Genomic DNA, 22,273 nt, shown 5'->3' with positions numbered 1-22,273 from the left:
TATCATCACCTTCATTCAAAGATAAACCACCCTGCTGATAATTATAATCCATGAATATTCCATGGCACTGATGGTAAAACTGATTTATTGTCAAAAAAAAACCAACTTATTGAGCCCACATACTTAATCTTGATGCAATAGATCTTTTAATCACATGAGATTTTTGCTATTGTTTGCTTAGCATTTAAAATTGGGTATCACTACCTTGGTATTCTGAAATCGCTATACTGCTGAAGTCCACTGGCTAAATCTCAAAATTCTTACAGGGCTAAAACACCTTCTGAGCTAAATGACACCAAATTTTTGTCTAATCACACAGATTATATTGCAATGCCTTTGGCCTACCACAATACTGTTAAGACATGCAATATTCATATCTTATATACATAATTTATCCAAAATATTCCCACCTCTGTAAGCCTCTGATACATCAGAGCCACAAACAAAGATATACATAACAGTGAGAAGTTCAGACAAACCAATGAGGGGACGAAAGGTGCAATGATTCCACCAACACGGGAAAACATGGAGCAGGCACCCATTCCAACATTCCTAAGAAAACAAAAATAATCAGTGACATTTGCACAGGAGAAATTACAACTAGAAAAACGTCATTGAGCAAGGAAAACCCAAAAATCTCAGTCATAATCCAGACCACATTAACTGGCAAAGTCAAATGTAACTGGAAATATCCCTAAACAGGAATTAATACATATGCTTTGTGTTTAAAGATAAGCAAAAAACACCTGCACATTCAGAATCCTAACAAACATACATATATAAAAAGGTGGAAAAAAGTGTGATTTCAGTTAACACATCTTGTGTCTGCCTGAAACTTTGGCTAAGTTCCTTTATCCAAATCATGTTTGTCAGCAGATTTGCCCACCCATGAAAAACATCACAGTATAGTTTCACCAGTTAAAATATCTATTAAAAATTGCAAGCATAAGATAGATGTTTTTATCTGCTCTGACAGCACAAGCAGGGGGTACTTCTGCCTCTACTGAGTGAAACATTACTGTTGCTTACATATGGCCTATGAAGCATCAAGTTACATTTACAAAGCTTACTATTGAGCAGTCATCTTCAGTGTTGCTGGTTAAGCAAGTATGAATGTTTTAATAGAGTTGTATGGTTTATAAAGCACTGAAAAAGTTACAGATATCACTAATTTAAAAAAAAAAAAAAAACAAAAAAAAAAAACAAACCAAAACACAGCAACAGCATTGAGTGGAGAGGGCTGTGAGCATACCAAATACCAAAGGACTATTTTATTGTTGCATAAAGAATATGGTTAGTCTGAGGAGAGCACTGCAATGGAGAAACAATGGAGGAAATGAGAACCAAATAAAGGAAGAAATTTAGCATATAAACCTACAGATAATCACATAATAACTGAAAATCTCAAATGAAAAACTATAGTTAAAAGAAAGAAGTAACAGAGAAGTAAAAGGTGATCAGGTAAGGGAACCAGAAAAATCAAGACCTTAAAATTAATTTGTATTACCTGATCACTGTGGGATAAAGTTCTGACGTGTAGATGTAGACAATGTTAAATGCAGCACTGATTGTCAGTTTCCCCAGCAAAGACAGAGAGCGACTATTCACTACTGCAAACACTCCAGTATCTGATAGAGAAAATGTGACCCTTTTAAGGCTTTCAAGCATTCAAATACATCTCCGTAATTATTTTAACCACACAATAGCATGGAGTGAAAAGGAACCTACTGAAGAATCTGTTATGACAGCTGAGCATTTTTCCATTAAAGGACAGTATTTGTCAGAGGTAATCTGTATTTTCAGGAGAACTCTCAAAACTCAAGAGAATTCAAGGAGCCTTCTTTTAGGCAGCAATGTCAGAAATCATCCATCATAATTTATATTCTCTGTCTAAATACTTATTACCTTTATCTGTGCAACCAAATTTGCACAAAGAGGAAAATTCTGCATTTAACACACTGAAAAAAAAAAAAAAGGATTTTAAATTCATGGCAGACTTGCTACTAGCCCAAAGTTGTTTCCATTCAATTAAATATAATCCAACAGAAATGACTGAACAGTCCCTGAGATTATGGAATGGAACTATTTCTCAATACCAGAAAAAAATAGCAACTGAGTTTTCCTTTCCCGGTCCTCAGTGTTACAATAAGCAACACCTTTAATGCATTAAAATCCCGCATTACAGCTCTACTAGAACATCAAATTTAGAAACTTAAGATAAAAATCCTATAAACATAGTGAAAGCTGAAACAAAAGATCATTTTTGAGTCTATCACTAATAAAATACTAAACTAGTTCTCTTGATAAGTTGAAGAATAATTGCTACATTTTTCAAAAGTAAGCGAGTTTTTTAGTGACAAGAGCCCTGTTCAGTGTCAATTCCACAGTATAAAAACAGGCTTCCAACTATTAACTTTGGAAGAAAAACAAAAGACAGGAAGGTGCTGTAAAGAACTATACCAAATATCCCATTTAGCTCAGTTTTGTCAGAATGGCCAGTGCTTATTCACTTATGCCAGGCATATCAGAACACACATTAAACACCTGCCAAGGAAGGCTACAGCATAAGTCATTACTGAGCATGATTTGTTCAAGGCAGTAGAAGCAGGTGCTTGCTTCTGGCCAGTCACCCACCTCACTTCCTAAGGTATTTTGCTCCTGCCTGACTTGGGCAGTTCAGCACACAGATGATGTCCTGAGGTCTGACAGTTCTGGCCTCTGAAAAAAATCTTTTTGCATGTTTTACTTGGACTGATATGCAAGCACTACTTGATGACTGGTACCAGCCTAATCACAATATCTCAGCATCTGGGCTCTAGCATCTGGAACACTTTTGGAGGTTTCAGTTGCACCTCTTAAAAAACAAGTTCTACCTATTGTATTCACTGTCATCTAGAGCAACTTATGCATACTGTCATCTTACATGTTTAATCTTTTTGAACCATGCTTCAAATGTTTGAAGCACCTTCTCTCCTTATGACAGGTGTTACACAGGCACAAATCTTACAAGCTGACATGAATTTCTGTACCTAGTTTTCAAAGGAAAAATTGCTCACTGTGCAATTTTGTTTCTATCATTTTGAAAAACATCTGAAAATGAAGAGATTACCATTAGTGTGTCTTAACAAAAAACACATTTCATTTCACATTTCTCAAAGACCCCTTGCTTCAGAAAATTTTCAGAATGTTCTCTGAGCTACAAGTTATGTGGCCATATTACTAACACCACAATCACGTAGCCTTGAGCATTACAGAGCCTTTCACTAGGAGAGACAGGTACAAGTTCCATGGGTACTACTTACACTGACATATCATTTGGCTAACAGATACCCCAAGAAACCTCGTTCTTTGGGATTAAGTCAGAAACACTAGAAAGGAATGACTGATGTGATCAGAGGTAAGTAGCAGAATCCAAAAACAAACATTCAAACCCAAGCCTTTATAACAAGCCTTCCTTAAGGTCTTCGGAAGGTTGCTACTTATCCTTTTCAAAAATTACCTTCTTTGGCTTCAAAAATTGAGACTCGCATGTGGTATGAGCCTACATTATTGACACCCACCAAATCCTTAGTGTGCAGGATGCCATGTTTACAGCTTCTTATCATGTACTCCAGAAACAAAAGGAAGCATTTACCTTTCTTTTTAGGAAGAAACATGACAATAAGACAAGCCAGTCCTCCCAGGAACAGAAAAGCACTCAGTGTTCGCTTCCGACCAAACCTGATGTGCAAGGATAACAAAGCTTTATTCTGCATTAGATCTGTAGTTCCCAGAGCAATGAGTCCTCTAAATTCACATTGCCTCTTTATTTGCAGTTGGAAATTCTGAATGTTATCTCTCAAACACTTCTTCTCACACTGTTTTTAACAAGCTTCTACTGCACTCTTAACAAAATGAACACCAAGAAGCCTTTATGCAGTGGCTGACAATTTCTAGGGTTTCGATTTGCTTTCCACCGTGCGTGCACATTTGTAACTGGGAGGTGAATTCTACAAAAAGTAGAAGATATTGTCCAGAGAATCATGGCTCAGGAAAAGTTGAAATATATGAATCAACAGCTCTAACATACCAGTGCACGTAGTGAGTATAACACAAAACCACATGACGGCTTTGGTTGAGTTTAGTTGCAATATCTTTGACATAGCAGTGAGAGCGGGGATTATACAACAGAGGTAGGAAGAATGACATCTTGTGTTAGCATGGAGTCAGCACAGCCAGGTTTGATTGACATAGATCAGCCTCACCTCTGAGCCAGATTTAGATAGCTCATTAGTAAGTGAGCTACTGAGAAGTTGTTAAACTGTTGTTATTTGAAGTAATGATGTACCAATTGGCACTTTCAAATAAAAATGCATTTCCCAGGAAAACATCATGAAGTAGCAACACTGAAGCAGGAAGCCCCACGCAACAGATACAAGCTAGGAGATGCAATATACAGGAAACCTATCTTTGATAAAAACTACAACAAAGCCCAACCCTGAACAGGTTAATAAATTTCATACTTACCATTTTTGGTTAATCAAGTAAATACAGACTGGGTATGCTGGGATTTCTATCAACCCTGAAAGGGCTAAATTGGCATAAATACTTCCACCTAAGTCACCCACATTAAGGGTAAGACCATAGTAAACCAAACTGCACACAAACCTGCAAAAGACAGAAAAACAGTAAAATCAGAACTGCTGTTTTGCCTGCCAAATCAAAGCACTGGTCTGCCACAATACACTATAAACTATATTTAGTGTTTCAGAAGATAGATCTAAAATGCTTTGCTGTAAGTGTAGGATGCTGTCCTGGTTTTGTTAAAAACAAGTTTCTCTTTTAGTGAATTTCCCTGTCAGCTAAAGTCGTCTTACTAACTGTGCTTTCCTGAAAGCCAAATACATGGTTTGGTAGACATAGCAATGGTATGCAAGGTTGCTGAACTGATAAGTATGGATGTACATCCCGCAAGAGGGGTAAGGAAAAGTAGTGACTGAAACTGACCAACTGAGTATACCATCCCATTCACCTGATACTTCACACAAAAGTGGGAGATTACAAGGATCTCGTCCCTTTTCCTTATGGGCAACATTAGGAGAGGACCTTGCGAGTTGTCCCTGCAAACTGAGGGCTAGTGACAGACTGAATCCAGTTCTGGTTGGCTGCAGAGTCCAGTCCAGGACTTTCAGGTGCTGGCACTTCATCTGCCAGAGCAGTTGCCGGGACTTTCAAAATTAGTTTTGTATATTTCGTATTATTTTCTCTATTTTTATTAGCAGCATTAGTAAAACACTTAATTTTTCCAACTCTCTTCTCTCTGTCCCTCTTTCTCTCCCAGTTGCCTGTCCTTAGTGGGAAGGGGGAGGAGGGAGGGGCAAAAGGAGGAAGGGAGGGGAGAGGAGTTTAGCAAAATATCTGCCACGGTTTTATTGTCACCCCACAATCAAACCCTCAACAGATGCTTTGTAGGTAAAGAAACCATCTTGTCTCTGCACAGACCCAATTCCTGACTTATTACTCAGTGAAAATTAAGACTATGCTTAAGAAGAATGTGCACAAACCAGGATAATGTTAAAATATTACTATAATTACGTTATTTGACTTAAAAATGAAAAGGACAAAGACATAATTTCTCATCGGGTTTCACTTTAGTCCATACTTTTCCAACTGTGTGTAAACCCGTTCTCAAACAGTTGAGATGTCATTTCTGTCTTCTTTTAAGTTTTACACCCTAGCCCACATTTATTTATTCTCCGATTCTGGGGTTTTTTTTACTTTTCTTTTGTAACCCTGACTGGCTGACTTCTTTGCAGAGTGGAAAGGAACAGGTCACTAATTCATTCTGCAGGAAATCAGCAACACTCATTTAAGGAATAGAAAAATCAACTATTCTGCAGTAAGCATTTGGAAAAGCAACAGAAAATCAGTTTTGTGTTGTCTGACACAGTAATGCCATTTGTTCTTGTGTTAATCAACACATCTTCCCCAAACATATGCATTATACAAGCAACTGTATGAACAGTAATGCCAGAGGACTCACATACCATGTCATACATAAGGTTTATTTCAAAGTGGCAGCAAAAGACCTCAGGGCTAGCAGAGCTACCTGAAACAAAACAGGCACTTTTGGAGAGTTAAATTTCTGCTAGTGACTAGAGGTAGTTCCTGCTCCATGTTCCATCATGGGTTTCTGGCCCTTACTACAGCAAAGGCTAGAACTGGCAGAACTTCTTCTTAAGAAAATAAACGTACACTAGATGGAGTAGGCCACCCACATGTTAATGGGCTCCCTACACACAAAAAAAAGAATAATCCATGTGACTGAAAGTACTGACACACAGCATCGGGCCAAAGAGGGGGACTGTCTCACTAATCTCAGCAACCTTTGAGGATCAGAAAGGAAGATAGTTCTCAACTAAACTGAGACTTAAAAAGCATGAAAAATTCAAAGATAAAAACCCCTCAGAACTAGATTATAAAAACGGTTTCACGTTACAAATGTACTGAAGAAATACTATAATACGAGGATTCTTTTTAGGTACCGTGTCCCTAGTAGCACAGGCTGAGACTAAGTACAATCTGCAGGATAAGCCAATTCTCAGCAACATATTCTCTCTCAGACTTGAAGAAGCAACAGTAGCACAGCTGGGCATACAAATTATTTCAAGTACCAGGTAAACATCATGATCAAAGTGCGTCCCAAGAGAATCTTATATCGGAACAGATCCAAGAAGCTGCCAGTCTCTCTGGAGCTCCTCTCTGCTGGGAGTTTTAATGAAAAAGTGCACTTTTGCTTGCGGTTCCTCTTCGCAATGAGGTAGAGGGCATCTTCTGCTTCATTCAGCCGCCCCTGTGAATAGAGCCAGCGTGGGGACTCTGGAATGAATCTGAAACACAGAGACACAAACAGCTTCAGGGGTTTTCTCTTCCAAAAGGCTGGACTTGTCTATGGAAATAAGGCTGAAATACATTTCACTGTAACAAATAATTTTTCTAACAACCCTTCAGGCATAGAATTCACTTACTGAAACAGAGACAAAGCATGTTGAAAGGAAAGGGAACATAAGTCATATGTAATTTAGATACTAAGAAATTATACTGAGTATATGCATATACACACACATACAAATACACACAACACTACAAATTACAGTATCATTAGGGCTCCCTCTTCAGAGAATTCAGAAATAAGGAGGCATCACATTACTATAAGTTACCACAGGATGTTTTTGTAACACTAACTAGTTGCCTTCTGTTTCTCATTTTCCAACTTTTTCCCAAATCCTCTCCTGTAGACAGGAAGGCAGAGGCTGTGAAAAGGTCATGTTCTTGCTCCCCATGTGCACTGTTCACTTGATAGCTCTATAACTCCAACACAGTCTACAAAACAAGTCTTCTTGTATTACTTTCAGATTCCCCAAAATAATTCAAACTTTAGTCTTTTGCCAGAAGCTTTTTAAAATTTTTGCCTCTGACCAGAAGTGACATTTTCCCTTTAAATCTAAATGAAAGCAATTCTGTGGTTTTATAAAATAAGAGCTTAGAAAGAAATACATTTTCTTCCCCATAATAAAAAAAAGACGGCATTTCCTGCACAGAGTAATTTCTAAGCAATGATGGAGGAAGGCAGTGTGAAGGTTGGAATAAAAAAAAAATCCTTTATTACAGTAAGATATGGCTCTGAGCACAGCTCTGAAGTCCCAAGCATAAAGCACTTCAAAAAATGGCACAGCTCAATCCAAAAGTTAAAACTTTCCCAAAGGCCCCAAATACCACTTTAAGTTTTGAAATATCAGAAGTGCCATTTCTGGTCCTCACCTCATGAACAGCCTCCAAGAACTTCCCTTGAATTCTGATGCTTCCTTTGAAACTATATGCTGACTCCTCAGCAAAGAGCTTTATCCAAAAAGCTTTTACTGAAGTTAAATAGATGTTGGAAGGAAAAAAAGCTTTAACTTTAAACAGCAGCTAAAGTTACTTCCTTTCAGTTATTGAGATTCTGTTGTCAGGGAGTAAATAAGAAAAGAAGAGCATGATGCATCATACAGCTTTCAGTGCTGAAGTGCACAAACATAAAACCCTTACTACCTTAACAAAGAAGCCTTCTTCCTATTCACATCAGAAAAATAAAAGGAAGCTGCCTATTTTTTATTTTTCATGTCACCTTTAAGACTATGTGCAAGCAATTTTTATGGTGTTCCTTCTGTGTAAGCACAATTTTAAGAAAAACATCTTGTTATCACATAATGACAAAAAATTTCTGCATAATTTTGTATGTATATATGGTCTCTTGTAGCATACCAGACAACACTCTAGATCATCTAGATATACCAGCTAAAGAATAGTATGCCACTTCTATACCACTCTAGAGGCTGTTCCCGTCTACAGTAACAATGCATATACAGTACAATGTACACTTACATTCTCAAATACTGCAGCACTGCTATTTAAGAAAGCACAGAACATGGTGTGGTGAGAGAAATACCTTAGTTACACCATTTCATACCATTCTAGCAAAGCACCTTGACTTAGCTGTTGGGTTTGTTGGTCATGGGGGGGGGGGGTGTTGTTGGTTTTGTTTGTTTTTAATTTTATTTTATTTTTGGTGGTGATGGTGGTTTTTTTTTTTTCTTTTCTTATTTATGACATCTTTATTGACAAAACTCAGTTTGAAATATAACTTACAGAGAGAGAAGAAAGACGACTGTTCCCTCCATGTTAACCACAACAGCCAAAGTCCTCCAGGAACGAATAAAGTAGCCTAATAAAGCATACTGGGCAATTCCCACAGCAAAGAACAAGCCACCAATAGATCCTAAAATACAATTAAAAGCAAAACATTATCACTCCTTTAAAGAACATTAGTAACTCTCAACACATGGGATCAGACAGAAACTAACACTTTATTTAAGAAAAATTCAGGCAGTCATACAGGTGAAACCACAGCTATTTGACTAAGAACATTCTGTTCTTCACCCATGCAGGGGAGAAGTATTACATCTGATGGCAAAGATAAATACAAGCCCAGGAAGCAGCATTTTACATACTCCTCACCCACCAACACCTCATGAACAATTAAGTCTCATAATTCCAAAAATGTTTCAGCTTTCTACGTGTCAAAATAAACACCACAAACCATTGGAAAACTGATATTCTAAGGAATATATAGTATTCATTAGTAGCTTTCACGATTTGCAAGATACCCTGATTTAAAGGTCTTGGCATAGCACTTCTTTGGCACTTGTCACAGTCAGGCCCCAGAGCTGTAATAGAATGATGTATACACAACATATCTGAAGGACAGTTTCAACACCAGCAACCAAGGCAGTTAAGGGCATCTGTATGTTTGGTTCTAAGGTTGATTACCACATGGGACAACTTTTAACATATAAACAATAGTTGTCTCGTCTTCCTATTATATAAAAAGACTTTTAATTTCTTTTTGAGAACTGCCAGGAATGAAAGAATTCATAGATAACTTTCATACATACAAACACTAAGCTCTGTTTAGTCCAAAATGTTGATGGACAGAGTCCAGCTATCATGAACCATAGATGAGTATTTAGCTGTGTAACATTCACAGGGGATGCTTCAATGGACCTTTGTCAACTTGAGTGAAGCAGAAATATAAATGGCCCCAATTTACCTACTGCACTTGTCTAAGGTTCATATTAAACAAAGCAGGGCTCAAAGACTGGGGTCACACAAACACTCAAGCAGAGTTAAATTCACAACTGCTATGGTGTTAGCTTTGGCGTGAGGACTGAAATCTATAAATTCTGAAAATATAGACACTGGCACTCATACTTTACCTGCTAACGCCCAGTAGGCAGTACCCACACACTCATTCAGTAGAACAAAGGCTACCAGTGACATCCCACCATTCATCATCCCTACCAAGAAGCGAGAGATGGCAAAGAATTCATATGAGGGTGAGAGTCCATTTGCAATGGCAAACAAGATGTCAAGAGCAAAACCTGGAAAACAAGGCAAGATGTTTCATTTCAGAAGACTACCTAACGAAAAACAGAATCATTTATCAGTAACTTTACTTGATGCTCAGTGGCATCTCTCCCAAGTAATCACAGTCAACACCACAGGTTTAGGCAGAAATTTAAGTTCCTAAGGTCAACATCATAAAGGGGGGGGACACAAAAAAGGAGTGGCTTCTGATACATAATTTGCCATACTAAACCTTCAAATTCAGTTCCTGGTAGGCAATTTTTTTCATGTACTCAGAACTATTGTCTGGCTCCAGTTAAAATGGCTTGATATTTATCCCCATATAGAAGCCACAGATTAAATACAACACCAAATATCTCCTGTCATTCTTGGAAAGTAATTTGTACAAACTAGAGAAGAGAAATGTTACCAGGGGACGGTACAAGGGGAGTTTGCACTGCCTAGCAGGCCCACCTTTATCTGCTTTGAATGAGGTGGTTTCTTTAAAAAAATAATCCGCTTTTTAATTGTACATGCTCATCCACTGACACTCAACTTCATAAACTCATATACAAAATATGAAGTTCCAAATGTTGTTTTATCTAGGAACAGCAAAAAAAGCCCATGAGCTTTAAAACACGATGAGGATCATAAATACATAAAAATTAAATCATGCAGATGTGAGATAAAAGGTGCAATAAATTTGTATCAGGTTAAACATGTAAGAGCACTGACAACAAATTACTAGAAATATTAATTGCATCCTGTAGAGATCCCACAAGCATGACATGTATGTTAGCCCTTACGGCATGATTCCTAAATCCAGAACACCTCTCAGATATTCAGATGGTGATTGAACTGTCAAATATTAATTTATTGTCCCTACTTATATTCCTGAAGTATACTGGAAGGAAAAAAAATAAAATTATAGCATGTGATTCACTGCTGCATATCAAGCTCTTAGCAGAAACTGGGCTCTTGCCACTGATCTTCAGAGACACACCACCTCCACTTCATTCATTTTGTTAGGTGGCAGTGGTTACCTGTGAGATAGACTTTCTTCCTCCCAAAGCGATCTGAAAGCTGGCCAAAGGAGATTGCTCCAACAAACACACCACTGAAGTAGAAAGAACTGGCAGCACTGACTTTGTACGAGGTGTTTCCAATTAAAAACCACTGGGTGGGGGAAAAAACAAACAAAAAACAAACAGGCAAATTAACCAGAAGCCAACAGCTCCAACAGCTAACCATTGGAGGGGCTGACACATAATATAAAGAAAGATCAAACTTTGCATAAAACCTGCTAAACATCATATTCAGTGTCATCAGATAGTCACCAAAACACAACTGTTGTCTCCCAAACTCACAAGGTGGTACTAACCAATTGCAGAGTTCCCCCAAATCATGTGTAGTCTTTGACTCTGGAATCAAGTACTGATCCCTCAGAATACTGCAATTTTTGCAGCCATCTCCCACTCTCCTCTCTATTGCCTTCTCTCACATGAATCTATTAGCTTAAATAGACTCATTCCTACTTCTTGACATATGTCACTGTACTATGTAGGAACACTATGCAAAAACAGAAATTGTGGTTTATGTCCAAAGATAATCCTGCATATGCTCCTCCTTATGAACTGCCTTGTCACTAAGAAACACTTTGGTAGCATTAGACAGGTTTTCTGGTATTGCAAATACTCATCTTTTTTGCAGTGTACTTGTCACGGAGGCACCTCGAGGTTAGTTCAAGGGACAACAGGGTCCAAAACAACTTCTATTAAACCGGTGAGAAACAGGGTTTTAGCACTCCAAAAGTGACTTAAATACAGGTTCGGATATCAGATAAGGAAAATTATTAAGGGGCAGCAACTAATACAACAGGCGGTCCACAGAGTGCATGCACATGGTTCACCAAAACAATGCCGGAGCCGTCTGAGTCCGGGAGGAGCACACACTTGCCTGAACACGGTGTGGGATTATTTTTAAAGAGATACACGTACTCGTAGTGAGCACGGAAAGTGTACACTCGTAATCCTGCGAGGGTTAATTTACTTACACGTACAAATGTGCACGGAATATTACATGTGCTTATGTGGAAGCACGGGAGGAAAACACACTCGCGATTGTGCGAGGAAATAATTTAGACGTGCTCGTGCTGAGCACGGAAAGTTACACGTGCAAATGTGCATGGAAAGTTACACGTGCTTATGTGGAAGCACAGGAGGAAAATACACCCGCAATTATGTGAGGATTAATTTTACACGTGCTCATATTGAGCACGGAAAGTTGCACATGCATATGTGCGCAGAAAGTCTAAATACACTCGCAATCCTGCTAGAAGAAGTTTTACTCACACCCGTGGCAGCAAGGCAAGCGGAGTCTCCATCCCGGGGGGGGGGTGTGGCTCTCAGCGGCAGCATCTCGCTCGTGCTCCGAGAGACCTGCGACAATGGGCAGAGTCTCGACGAGAATCCCATTTTTTATATAGGCTGATCAGATCTGACTGTAGGCATTCCAGAAGCTTCTCTGCACCCCCACACTGGCTGTGGGGTGCCCCTGAAGCCTCCAAACATCCCCCACACTGGCCGCAGGTGCCCAGCGGCTCACTGGCTCACTGGCGCCTCAGCACTCCCTTCTCCTAATGGCCCTGGCCAGGGTGCTCTGGGGCCAAACAAAAGAAGCTGTTAGCCTCAAGTAGCAGAGAGAGAGGGAGATGTGCCTACTCCTTCCATACTGAAGGAGGGAGGGGGAGAGAGGGGGGTTTGCATCCTGCCACAGTACTTTGTGTCACTTCCAGATCTTCTCAATTCCAAACACAAACCTGATCTTCAAATGACACATTGTTACAAACTTAATGTCTCAGGTTGAACCTGGGAGGAATTTTTTCGCCTCCACAAAACTGCAGAATGAAAATACGCCATGCTCTCACTGTTCAAAAGTTATTTCCTTTTACGAAAACTCCACATCTTGTATTTTTTTCTTTTTCTACACCTCTTGCTTCTCAAGACAATGTTTTCCTTTAGTGACACCCAACTTTCCTTCCTGTGCTGGTAAAGTTGGTGATTATGTCATTATCCCTGCAATAACACACTAATCTTCTCCTCATAATCTTCTTTTTTTCTGCCAAAATCCCATTAGACATCCTTTCTAGCAAAGCTTATATTATTTCAAAGCTCAGTTATAAACTACTTCACCATGAGAACAGAGCCATGCAATTAAACCCCACCAAGATTAGCGAGCTAACAAAAAAACAAAGAAAAAAAAAATCATTCAGAAGCTCCAAGAAAATAACTTGCTCACTCACAGTATATGCTTCATTTTGAATTGTCACTTTAATGGTGAGGTGTTTACCACTATGGTAAGTTATGTGCCCATAAAGCATCAAGACTGATAAAATTCAATTCTAAAACTAATCATGTGACCACAAATCAGCTTTTCAAGCTTCTCTAGATTTTAAAAACAATTCCCAGAAAAATAATTTGTATAATAATAGCATATGAGATTAATTTTATCTTGAAACAACATAGCCAGTTTCTTTGATAAGAGCTATAAGAATTATGCCCTAACTTTTGGTATAAAAACTAAAAAATGCTGCCAACACTGAAACTCAGTGACATTAGATGCTTCCCATTCATGAACTAAGGGATGATTTGGTTGCAAAGCAAATTTGTTCTGCAAATTAATCTCAACAGCCAAGAAGCCCTTTAAAGGTCTCAAGGCTTTCCTCTTGTACATAAAGCATGTTACGTATGTATGCTTGATATTCATAAATCATTTTTTTTTTACATCAGAATATTCTTCAGTGTAAATTCATTGTATTAGTAAGTGATACTACAAGATAAGCATCAAAAACATCCTCCTCAAATGTAGAAAAAGCTTCTTTACACATCAGTAATGAAATTAGCCAGTGATGAGATCTCTCATATGTGCAACTTCACTAAAACCTTTGTATTTAGTACATAACTTCAAAACATAGCACACACTCAGCTAACAAATTTTGAATAAAACCAGTATTTTAACAGTGGGAAATGGGAGAAGTAACAAGATCTTACACACAAACATCTACTGGGAAGTTTGAGGTGTTTTTTTAGTTCTACATTTTTCAAGTAAACATAGTTCTTTAGCTGCATTTCTTACCTATTGAACTAAACAGCACTAGAATCTTAATAAAATTTATGTCCTAAAACACACTGCTAGGTTCCACAAACATGTCTGACTTGTCAAGTTTAAAGCAACAGAAGATTCTTGGATAAAATCAAAAAGCAAAAGAGAACAAGCCCAGAGAAAGTTTTAAAATTCTACTGAACTGTAAATAATGTTTAAAAAACTGTCCATTAGGATTTTAATTTAAATAGTAGCGTAAGTACTCATATCCTTTTTATTACTGGAATAAGAAACAACGCCTGTTGTACACAACTGCTTGATACTATTCCAAAGTTGGTAGTTTTTATTAAGATGCTCAGAGCCAATGAAGTTAGGTGCTTACAGGACTAATTCAGATAGCATTAACACCTCTGGACAATAGCCATGAATTATCAAAGGGTACTACACTTGACTCAACTCTAAAACTCTAAAATTCAGGTCTTGTAACAGATGCACTTAAATAGGGCTCTTGAACCAGGAGACGTGCATGGTTGAACTTACCCAGCAGTTCCCTGTTTAAGTGGAAGAGGAAAGCTTAGAGATTGTGGAAGGAGGGGCTGACCACTTGGGAAGAATATAAGGCTACTGTCAGAGGATGTAGGGAGGCAACTAGGAAAGCTAAGGCCTCCTTAGAATTAAACCTGGCGAGAGGGGTCAAGGAAAACAGAAAGAGCTTTTTCAAATACATGGCAGATAAAACTAACACCAGAGGCAATGTAGGCCCACTGACAAATGAGGTGTGTGCCCTGGTAACAGAAGATACAGAGAAGGTAGAGTTACTGAAGGCCTTCTATTGTCTCTGTCTACTCTGCGGGAGGCTGTCCTGAGGAGCCCTGTACCCCTGAGGCCCCAGAGGAAGGCAGGACAACGGAGGAGTCTGCCTTGGTTGATGAGGACTGGGTTAGGGAGCAATTAAGCAATCTGGACATCCATAAATCCATGGGTCCAGATGGGATGCACCTGCAGATGCTGAGGGAGCTGGCTGAAATAATTGCTAGGCCACTCTCCATCATCTTTTCTACATCGTGGGGAATGGGAGAGGTGCCTGAGGACTGGAGGAAAGCAAATGTCACTCCAGTCTTCAAAAAGGGCAAGAAGGAGGACCCAGGTAACTATAGACCGGTCAGCCTCACTTCCATCCCTGGGAAAGTTATGGAACAACTTATCCTTGGTCCCATCTCAAGGCATATCAGGGATAAGAGGGTCATTAGGGGCAGACAACATGGCTTCACCAAGGGGAAAGTCATGCTTGACCAGCTTCATAGCCTTTTATGAGGACATAACAAGGTGGATAGATGATGGCAAAGCAGTGGATGTGGTCTACCTCAACATTTTACACAGTCTCCCATAGCATTCTCACAACTAAACTGAGGGAGTGCAGTCTGGACTATCAGGTAGTGAGGTGAGCTGGGATCTGGCTGAAGGAAAGAAGCCAGAGAGTCATGGTCAGTAGGGCGGAGTCTAGTTGGAGGCCTGTATCTAGTAGAGTGCCTCGAAGAGCAGTACTGAGACCAGTATTATTCAATATATTCATCAATGACTTGGATGAGGGAACAGAGTGCACTGTCAGCAAGTTTGCTGATGACACCAAGCTGGGAGGAGTGGCTGACACACCAGAAGGCTGTGCCGCCATCCAGCGAGACCTGGACAGGCTGGAGAGTTGGGCAGGGAAAAATTTAATGAAATATAACAAGGGCAAGTGTAGGGTCTTGTATCTGGGCAGGAACAACCCCAGGTTCTAGCAGAAGTTGGGGAACAACCTGTTAGAAAGCAGTGTAGGGGAAAGGGACCTGGGGGTCCTGGTGGACAGCAGGATGACCATGAGCCAGCACTGTGCCCTTGTGGCCAGGAAGGCCAATGGCATCCTGGGGTGTATTAGAAGGGCAGTGGTTCATAGGTCGAGAGAGGTTCTCCTTCCACTCTACTCTGCCCTGGTGAGACCCCATCTAGAATATTGTGTTCAGTTCTGGGCCCCTCAGTTGAAGAAGGACAGGGAACTGCTGGAGAGAGTCCAGTGGAGAGCCATGAAGATGATTAAAGGAGTGGAGCATCTCCCTTATGAGGAAACACTGAGGGAGCTGGATCTCTTTAACTTGGAGAAGAGGAGACTGAGGGGTGACCTTATTAATGTTTACAAATATATAAAGGGTGAGTGTCATGAGGATGGAGCCAGGCTCTTCTTAGTGACAACCAATGGTAAGAGAAGGGGTAATGGGTTCAAACTGGAACACAAGAGGTTCCACTTAAATTTGAGAAGAAACTTCTTCACAGTGAGGGTGACAGAACATTGGAACAGGCTGCCCAGGGAGGTTGTGAAGTCTCCTTCACTGGAGACATTCAAAACCTGCCTGGACACATTCCTGTGTAACCTCATCTAGGTGTTTTTGCTCTGGCAGGGGGATTGGACTAGATGATCTTTCAAGGTCCCTTCCAATCCCTAACATTCTGTGATTCTGTAATTTGACATTAACAGATAGTGAAAGCCCCAGGAAGGGCAGGTGTTGCACATATCAGTGCAGAGTTTGGAATAATTTCTGTAGGGACTGTGGCTAAACCACAAACAAAGATAAAACAGAGGCCACAGCAATAAAGCTAAAGCTTGTTTTGGAATAGAATGGGGGGAGTTGCTTTGTCCACCTGACTCCCCACTGCTTATATCTTCCTTCATATCTGCAGTTGCAAAGGCTGCAGAAGCCACGTTCTCTCTCCAGTTCCTCCACTGCTCACTAACTGCCTGACAGACTCACTACATGCACTTGATCTTAGCAAGGGAATCACAAGAGGTGGCCAGAAAGAGCTCAGGGTCCATAAAGGATTTTCAGCACATTAGTACAATGAATGACATGATTCCAGCTCAGTTGTGGAACCAGGTTACAGGATTCAACGCAATTTTCACATGGAAAAGGTGTGAAGTTTTGAAGCAGAATTTTGGTCAAGATCTGCATAGCAAAATAAAGCTAGTTTCTGTTGCCAGAACAGATATTAATAGCCTACATGTTCTCCGCCTGGAGGCAGCACTTGTTTATTTGCTAATCAAAACACACATTAATATAGGAGAAAGGAGCAGTACATCCAGCCCCTCACAACTGACCCAATAAAATTTAGCACTCAGACACGAGACAACAAAACACATTTCAGACTTACCTCAGAGACTATGGATGTGAAGCTGCTGCTGAAGTGTACGTGCTTACGCATCTCACTGCCATTGGCGGTCAGAAGCCATTGCCCAAAAGCTCTCTGCTCACTTGCGGACTGGTTGCTATGGCTCTGATTAGCTGAGAGCTCTTGGAGATCCCAATGGTAAGGAGGTGTCGCACCCACCAATGCAATGAGGATGGCTTCAGTGGCTACATAGAGCTGGAACGAAAAACAAGAGACAGAGATGCTAAACATTTTCAAGCAATGTTTCCTCTGCAGTTGGATCAAATCAGTATTAAAAAAAATAAATCCTATTTTATATTTGCTTTCTACCACTACAAGATGCTATGTATAGCCCCCATCTACCAAATACCAGGTACTAAAGAACCACAGCTTCAACTTCTTTTGATTATTTGAAAGAAGTTCCCCTTCTGACACCCTTTCCTCAGTCAGAGAGCCCAATCCCCCCAACAGACACACATATATCCTGGATGCATGAAAACTTGTTGCAGTACTAAGGAGACAAAATAAAACTACTGTTTAATGGAAGTATATTACTCTACTATACCTTATCTCTCCACTTGTGTTGTTCGTTCCTCCAACCTGTTATTTGGAGCGCATCTCCTCTTCACTCTTTACTATCTAATCTTCCCAGTTCTACCACAATTAATTCCTTCCCATTTTTTAATCTTTTTACTCTTAAAGAGACACAAGGCTCATATGTGAATGTACATACACATTTTGATATATCGACACACTTACACACAGACAAAGTCTCAATACAATTATTAACAGCTGACTTCTTTTTTAGTAAAGAATAAATAAAACTGCTGAAAACTCAGATGTTTCAAGCCTGACCTAGAGCTGTGTCACTACTGCTTGCTCACAAGAACCTTCACAGGCCACCACTTTAACAACCTACACTGCAACTCCATCTAAAAAAATCCCATGGTTTTTGAACACAGAAGCGTCACGTGTTCTGCAACCGAAGACAGAGACAACAAACTCTGACACAGAAACAGTTGCTGGTAACAACACAAAGACCCTCACTCTCCAAATAAAACTGCCTTTTGTCTCAAGCCCTCACTGAGGAACAGTAACTGAGCACAGTAGTTTCTGACCAAAAAAAAAAAAAAAAAAAAAAGATGATCCTGTCCTGTTGCTTCTCCTGCCTACTTTTTTCCATTTAAAAAACAAACAAAAAACCCAAACAAAAAACAACAAAAAAAACAACTAAACAAACAAAAAACAACACCACACTTCAGCCATGCCACTCAATTCCTCAGCCCCCACTTCAGATACCTCCTGAATACAGTCCTTGCTCTGCTCCCAGTATCTCCTCTGTATTTTCCTGGGAAAAATGTAACCACAGGACATGTGCTCTCTCAAAAGCCTGCTACACAAAATTCTCAAAACTGAGAAGACCACACAAAAAAAGAAGTCTGAGGATCCCTGAATTCTGATGCAAGCCACACCAGGTAATCCTATTCTGCTCTGTACAACAGCTGAGCAGCCAGAATTACATCCAGATCTAAATGAGAATTACAGTTAAATCAACACATAAACCCTCTTCCCATTAGCTCCTTTTTGCATTCTACATGATAAACTGCTACTGTAGTCACAGGAGGTAAATAAATACTTCACAAATCATTCTCTTTCCATTTTTTAATAGAAAACTTGGAAGAAGCACTATAACTTTTTAGCTATGCTATTGTTGAAGCTAAAGAACAACTTCTAGATAAGTAAAAGACCTCGTCTGCAAAAGAAAGCAATGACTAAGATTACATGAGGAAAAAGGTGTTAAAATGCTGAGTGGCCATGTTGCTAGGGACGTATGGATATAGTACTCTCAAGAACAGTCTGAAATTACTGAGAAATAAGAATTACTGGTCATGAACTGTGGTGCATCCCTGTACTCTGGCTCAATTTCATGTCAGGACTAAGTGATAACATCTTTGCTTTTGTATTGTGAAATCATGAACATACTTTTGAAATAGCACAGGAAATTAAATCCTCAAGGCATTTGGCTTAGAGAAAAAGCATAATGCTTTCATTTTTGTTCTAGGTGAAACCCACCTCAGCTACAGAAAGCTAAGACAAAATATAAGTGATTGCAGGAACACAGAGAAACACCACAGATATTTTCTCAATTGAAAAAAAAAAAAAAAAAAACACAACAAAAAACAGACTTAAGCATCCTAGTGGATGCAGCAAGGAAGGATATCAAAGATACAAACACTTCACACATTTTTCTGATTCAACAGATCAGTTGAAAGATGGAGACATGGTTTGATGTTATCAAATAGTATTGTTCTATATTCACGTTGACTGGAGTCACTGCTGCCACAAGACTGTTTTCCTAGTGATCACCTGCCTTGTATTTGAGTAACAGGTATGTTAAACCTTCTTCATTTCATTGCAAAACCTAAACAAAACCTAAACCCACAAAACATCCCTCCCCAATTTGTTTACACTTCTGAAGACCAGAAATGTTTCCTATAAGTAGTCTTAAACATGACAAAGTAAACTCCAAGCTTAAAAGAAATTCAGAATACAGGTTTAAACATTCAAATAAAAGGCAGGGGTTTCTGTTAGTAAATCTAGAAATTCCCCCCTTAAGAATTCTAAATGCTTGCACTTAGCAATAACATACTTGTGCAGACTAGTCGTCAATATAAAATGCTATCAAATCAGAATAGAAATATTATATAACAAATTTGTAAGGTATAAAATGGCTACATGATATGCACTGTGGAAAACAAAGCATTTTAGTTTCTTCAACCCATATAGTACAAATCAAATTTGTGTCTTTTAATGTATATTTTGTATTCATAAAACATTTTAACTGGCTCTACATGGATGTTAACAGTTCCCTACCGAATTCCCTGCACTGATCTGTATTAATCAAAATGAACACCAAGCACAAGGGCAGGAGTTAGCAGCTCATAATCTCTGTTAATGAAATGCTTAGAGTTTTGTTAGTTTTGCTTAAGTTTCTCCTGTTTGTTTAGATTCTCAGTTAAAATTTTAGAATTGTCTAGATTAGAAGTCAATGGTGTAAGGAGATTTATTAAAGGGCAACATCTTAATAATCAAACTTTCATTTTCTCTGCTAAGTAGAAGGAATTTTAGTTAGTCATTTATAGCTATTCCATTAAAAGTTTTGAAATTAACTTTAATATTAATAGAAATGCCTGGAATGTCTTACACCAGCATTTTTTTGTGTTCATTTTCATAATAAATTACTTCCAAGAAAAATGTGAAATCTCTAATAAGACTAGCAAGGCAGGGGAAGAACTTAAATAGTTTCATTTGTGTATAATGAAGATACACAAAAATAATGTAAGAAGCTATTTGAGACCTCATAATTTACCCATTATGAGGCACAAATGAAAAACAAAGGCAAGACTTAAATTCCACTAAGAAGTGCTTTCAACTTTTTTAATCAGCTTGTTAGCAATTCACAACCAGCCTGGTCATTCTAGATAAGTATCAGCTGAAGCATTCACTGCTGAGCAAATAAAGAGTAAGCCACTAACTTCTGACCTTTCAAATACAGAAACATTAAAACTGCACTTTGAGAAAAGACAGAAATTAAGAAAGAACAACAAATAACCTTGCTCTGGTAGATGCCTATGACAAAGAGATGGTTACATTTTAGGATTAGAGTAATTTCTCCTGAACCCATGACAAGCAGCTGAAGAGCTGGAGGGCCACCTTATTTTTGAAAGACTGACAATCTCATCTGCTGAGTTATTTCAAAAGAGTGATCTGTCTTTAAATTCACATTATTTTTTCCCTTCAATAACTCTCCTGTGTAGAAAAGCCCTAAAACATCTTCCTGATGCACAATTATTGCATGCTGCTGACAATATGCTCTTCTACCAAAGTCTCTTTCCCCTCTAGGTACCACAGTAAGAGAGAGAACACCATAAGAAACAAGGAAAAGCTACGTTGTAGTTACAAAGCAAAGAATCACCATGTGCAGAAGAACACAGTCTAACACTTAACCTCAACCCCACACGGATAAGAGATATTCCCCCTTAAGAATGCGACCACTGTTGATCATTACCTGTGTAACCACACAGTCAACACGTATTTTGAAAGAATTTCGGGTTTCTGTAAAGAAACTGAGAAAACCTGCTCAATTTAGAGTTTTTTGACCTTAAGATGAAGGCCTCCAGAGCCCACAGAAAAAAAGTCTAAAGTCTGTCCAAACCCATACATAACTTTATCCTAGAAACTCTTCAACATCTACAATAAAATCCAACACTGTACAGTACACCACAATGCTCAGAGCCTCATTTCCTACAGGTTTGTGGAAAAAGGCCCTTCAGCTTCCCCTTCTTCTCTGTTCTAAACATCCAAACACACACCCTGAGCTCTGTTTCACGCTCAGTATCATTTTGATGGGCAATGGCAGTGGTAAGGGTTTGGTACCCCTTCTGCTCAGACTGGCCAGCCAGTGCGCGTGCCAGGTAGTCAGGAGATTGCTGCCACCAAATAGCACATGCACGGACAAGGCCTGCTTTACATCCTATCATCATAGGCAAGTGTTTGAGTCTCAAGAGCAAATAACTTCCTTGTACAAGCTCTCTGCAAAGACAGACCAGATAGTAGCCTTGTACGTGTACTCCTGACCACCTAATGATGACAAAACCACTTATAGCTTTGGTGATAGGACTGCACCTATAGATAGAACACTCATCTAGGTGCTCAAGTCACTTTAATAAGTATTTTGTAGTCTATCACAACAAATGAATCTACCCTTTTTCTGCCAACATGCAGACGTGATCTTTACCAGCAAAATTCAGTGAAGTACTTTCAGTCTTGGACTTTTTCCACTTGTGACATCCTAGAGATCCAGTATTTCTAGGTAAATTGATACCATTTACGATTTCTCAGTTATTGTGAATGAACCCAGGACAGATGGTATGTCTGGAGACAGACTGTGTAAGTGGAGAGTAAAACAGAGTGGAATGCAGTCAGTGACAAAGGAAAGTCAAAACAAAGTTCCACAAAGGGTTGTCCAAGAACAAAACAGCACTCTTCACAAAAGATCACATGAGTA

The 22,273-nt window shown here is 39.2% G+C and overlaps 1 protein-coding gene across 1 annotated transcript in view; it reads right to left on the bottom strand.

Moving 5' to 3' along the window:
- SLC22A15 (solute carrier family 22 member 15) overlaps window positions 1-22,273 on the bottom strand; it is a 46,312-nt gene that overhangs the window by 13,594 nt on the left and 10,445 nt on the right. Inside the window, exons 2-10 of the mRNA XM_065845166.2 lie at window positions 17,209-17,421; window positions 10,968-11,100; window positions 9,795-9,959; window positions 8,668-8,797; window positions 6,654-6,869; window positions 4,507-4,647; window positions 3,635-3,720; window positions 1,508-1,628; window positions 480-552 (exon numbers count right to left, since the gene is read on the bottom strand). Coding sequence (XP_065701238.1) covers window positions 480-552; window positions 1,508-1,628; window positions 3,635-3,720; window positions 4,507-4,647; window positions 6,654-6,869; window positions 8,668-8,797; window positions 9,795-9,959; window positions 10,968-11,100; window positions 17,209-17,421 — 1,278 coding nt within the window. The remainder of the gene's footprint in view (window positions 1-479; window positions 553-1,507; window positions 1,629-3,634; window positions 3,721-4,506; window positions 4,648-6,653; window positions 6,870-8,667; window positions 8,798-9,794; window positions 9,960-10,967; window positions 11,101-17,208; window positions 17,422-22,273) is intronic.

Source organism: Patagioenas fasciata, chromosome 1, assembly GCF_037038585.1.
Source record: "Patagioenas fasciata isolate bPatFas1 chromosome 1, bPatFas1.hap1, whole genome shotgun sequence".
In the NCBI taxonomy this organism is placed as follows: Eukaryota; Metazoa; Chordata; class Aves; order Columbiformes; family Columbidae; genus Patagioenas; species Patagioenas fasciata.
This window is presented reverse-complemented; position numbering and strand designations above follow the sequence as displayed.